Consider the following 3,015-nt stretch of genomic DNA (forward strand, 5'->3'; position numbering starts at 1 on the left):
GCTATTTGTGTATTGCTTAAAGAGTTTTCAAATTCATGTAACTTTAACGTGTTTTTTTATTAATGCACATATTTTATTCCATTCTACTTCAATGTAAATACTGCTATATTTTTTAATAATAATAATACATTTATTTTGGGGGGCGCCTTTCATAACACCCAAGGACACCTTACAGGGCATAGGGGCAATATAGGGAACAATTAAAACAGTGGATTTAGTGAAGTATCAGCCGGGGTAAGACAAGACAAACAACAGGAAATGGACTACAGAAGGACACAGAAGGACACAGAAGGACACAGGGTACCGTTTATAAAGAAAATGCCAGTTTGAACAGGTGGGTTTTGAGTTTTGTTATGGAATCAGACTGTCGGATGTGTAGTGGCAGGGAGTTCCAGAGTCTGGGAGGCGAGCAGCTGAAAGTTTATAGTTTTCTGCAAACTGTTTTTAATTGTTGTTTTACTTTTATGTATGCACCACGACATCAAGTTAAATTCATCGTACCTGCCTGGTGATAAACCTGTTTCTGATAAGATCACATAAATGAACTGTTCGTGCATGAGTTAGTTTTATGTCTTTGAAAGCTGTTTCCAGTCTCACCTCGGGCACCAGCAGCGTGAGTTTCTTCAGCCAGTCGTGAAGATGGTCGCTGTCGGCCAGACTGGACTTCACCGTGGACGAGCAGTGGGCCCAGCTGACCAGCAGCCACATGGAGTAGTGGGTCACTGGGGAGGAGAAAGAAACATCAGTCGTATCACTGTCACACTAAACTCAGATGGGTTTTCTTATTTGAGTTGAGAGATGTTGAGGTTTCTCTTTCCTTCTAGCTTTCAGAATTGTGTCAGCGTGTTAATAAATTGAACGCCAAATGCTAATGGGTATCATTTGTAATCAGTTCTCACCTTCATGACGAGACCTGTGGTCGGACTGAGCCTTAAGAACTCTGTTGAACAAAAAGACCACATGCAAATTATACTTGATATATATTTAGTATTTTAAAAAGTATTGAAATATCTAAAAGTATATTAAGTACCAGAAGAACATGTGTAGTGCTCACCTGTGTGCGAGGTTGTCGTAGGTGTAGGCCACGTTGATCAAGCGTTGGATGAGGTTAGTACCCTGAACCAGGCTGAGGAACACCTGCAAACCACCAAAGATCGTTCAATCCCAGAATAAATCACTTTCAGCTTTTTAGTTTGTTCTATCTAGTGGAACATTTACCTCAGTGAGTCGAGGGATGTGCAGACCCTTCCCGTGCTCCACGGTGGATTTGCGTGATTTCCCCGGCCACGCTCGTTTGCGCTGACTGTCTGCGAGGCCGGACCAGGAGAAGACGTCGTGGTACGCCAGGTCCAGGTCAGCTGGGTCCACGGCAAACTGACAGATCAGCTTCTGCAGGCAGGCGAGGCAGTCGAGCAGCCACTGAGGAGGAGAGGGAGAGAGAGAGAGATTCAAAACACACACTCATTGCAGGAAACACAATATGAAGAGAAATGGTCAATGTTTAAGATTCAAACCAGCGACAAGGAATACTGACTGATTGAGTAAGAGGAACTGTTCTGACAAATGGTCAGATGAGAATGTGACTCCCAACTGCATTGTTTATTTAGTTTGGGTTGTCATGAACTCATGAAGATCCCCCAAGCAGCTGTGAGGCTTTACAACATGCAGCTTTGTTAATAAGACACACATCAAAGAACATATTCCATGAATGCCCAGGACGTTTAAAGTAGACTCTAAAGGCAGGTGTTGTCTCTCACCACAGTCCAGGACTCCTGGTCTTTGGGCTCCAGGATGCCCGAGTTGAAGATCTCCAGGAGAAGCTGCAGACCTCCAGAGGAGACAAACTGGAGGACAGAAAGACACGTATTCAATCCAACAATAACTGTTTCTAATGTATGTTTTTTATATTCTACATGAGCAGATTTGTTTTGACTGATCCACAGGTAGATCTGGTTTGCAGATAAAACCACAAGAGATCCATCATGTTGTTTATTGTGGTTATATTTGCATCTTTACTTAAAAACTAAATCTTAAAAAAGGTCCCATGTCATGTTTTTCTGGTTATTACCCGTCCCCTTGTGTGTTATGAAGGTTTTTCTGCATGTAAACGGTCTGCAGAGTCACAAACCCTCAAAGTACACCCTGTAGGGAGTAAAACTCTAACACAGAGAATACCTGTCTATGCTGCCCCAGAACGCCTCGTTGGACATTTCTCTTTTTCCATTGTTTACTTCTTGGGTATAGTGACGTATTTCAGGTATAGTGACGTAACTTAACGGCTCTGCAGATTGGTTCAAATGGACCAATCTGCAGAGCCGTTACGTTTGGACCAATCCGTGGACTTCCTCACACACACACACTCGGCGGGACGTTGCGAGGCTCGCTGCTGCGAGGAGCGGGACAGTGTGAGCTGGCTCACTGGTGTGGGGTCGGCGAGACAGCGAGACACCGCTGAACTCAGCCTGAGCACACACACAAACTCCCAGCTAAGCTACGGGTGTGTGTGTTTCGGGCTAGGTTTCGCTGTCTCGCAGACGGCCACTGGGCTCACAGGAGCTCCAACAAGCCGTTTAGGACAGAGAGTGAATACACATACTATACAGAGATGCTGGATGAGAAACCAATGTGAGTTTGGAAAATTGAACAATGTGAATCTATTCTAGTAGACCTCATCGATGGAATTATGATCTGTAGAAATTGCCATGTCATGGGACCTTTTTAAGAAAAAAACCGCCCACATCACAGCCTTCCATAGGGTTTCATCTGGTTGGCAGCTAATCCCTGAAAGCAGAAGCCTCAGATTGATTATTATAAGGGGAAATATGAAGGGTGTATTTCAAGCTTGTTGTAAATAAGTTATTGGGCTTTTTTCTTATCAACTAAGATATGTTAGAAAATGTTTTCAACATGGATTGACTGAATTTATTTGAAAAGTGGTATTTTTAACACATGAATACTACTGTGTAATATATTTCTACATATATATTTAAGAAGTACAATATAAGAAAAGAACAA

At 42.9% G+C, this 3,015-nt stretch overlaps 1 protein-coding gene across 1 annotated transcript; it reads right to left on the reverse strand.

Annotated features, from left to right (window-relative positions):
* Positions 1-456: 456 nt before the first annotated feature.
* LOC104964008 (ubiquitin carboxyl-terminal hydrolase 34-like) lies at positions 457-1,844 on the reverse strand (the record flags this gene model as incomplete). Its single annotated transcript, XM_010792708.1, has 5 exons — positions 457-722; positions 900-940; positions 1,055-1,137; positions 1,219-1,419; positions 1,758-1,844. Coding segments are annotated over 5 exons (642 nt in total), but the record flags the coding sequence as incomplete, so codon positions are not given.
* Between the last annotated feature and the right edge of the window lie 1,171 nt (positions 1,845-3,015).

This window comes from Notothenia coriiceps, unplaced genomic scaffold, assembly GCF_000735185.1.
Source record: "Notothenia coriiceps isolate Sejong01 unplaced genomic scaffold, NC01 NC01_scaffold00036539, whole genome shotgun sequence".
Classification (NCBI taxonomy): Eukaryota; Metazoa; Chordata; class Actinopteri; order Perciformes; family Nototheniidae; genus Notothenia; species Notothenia coriiceps.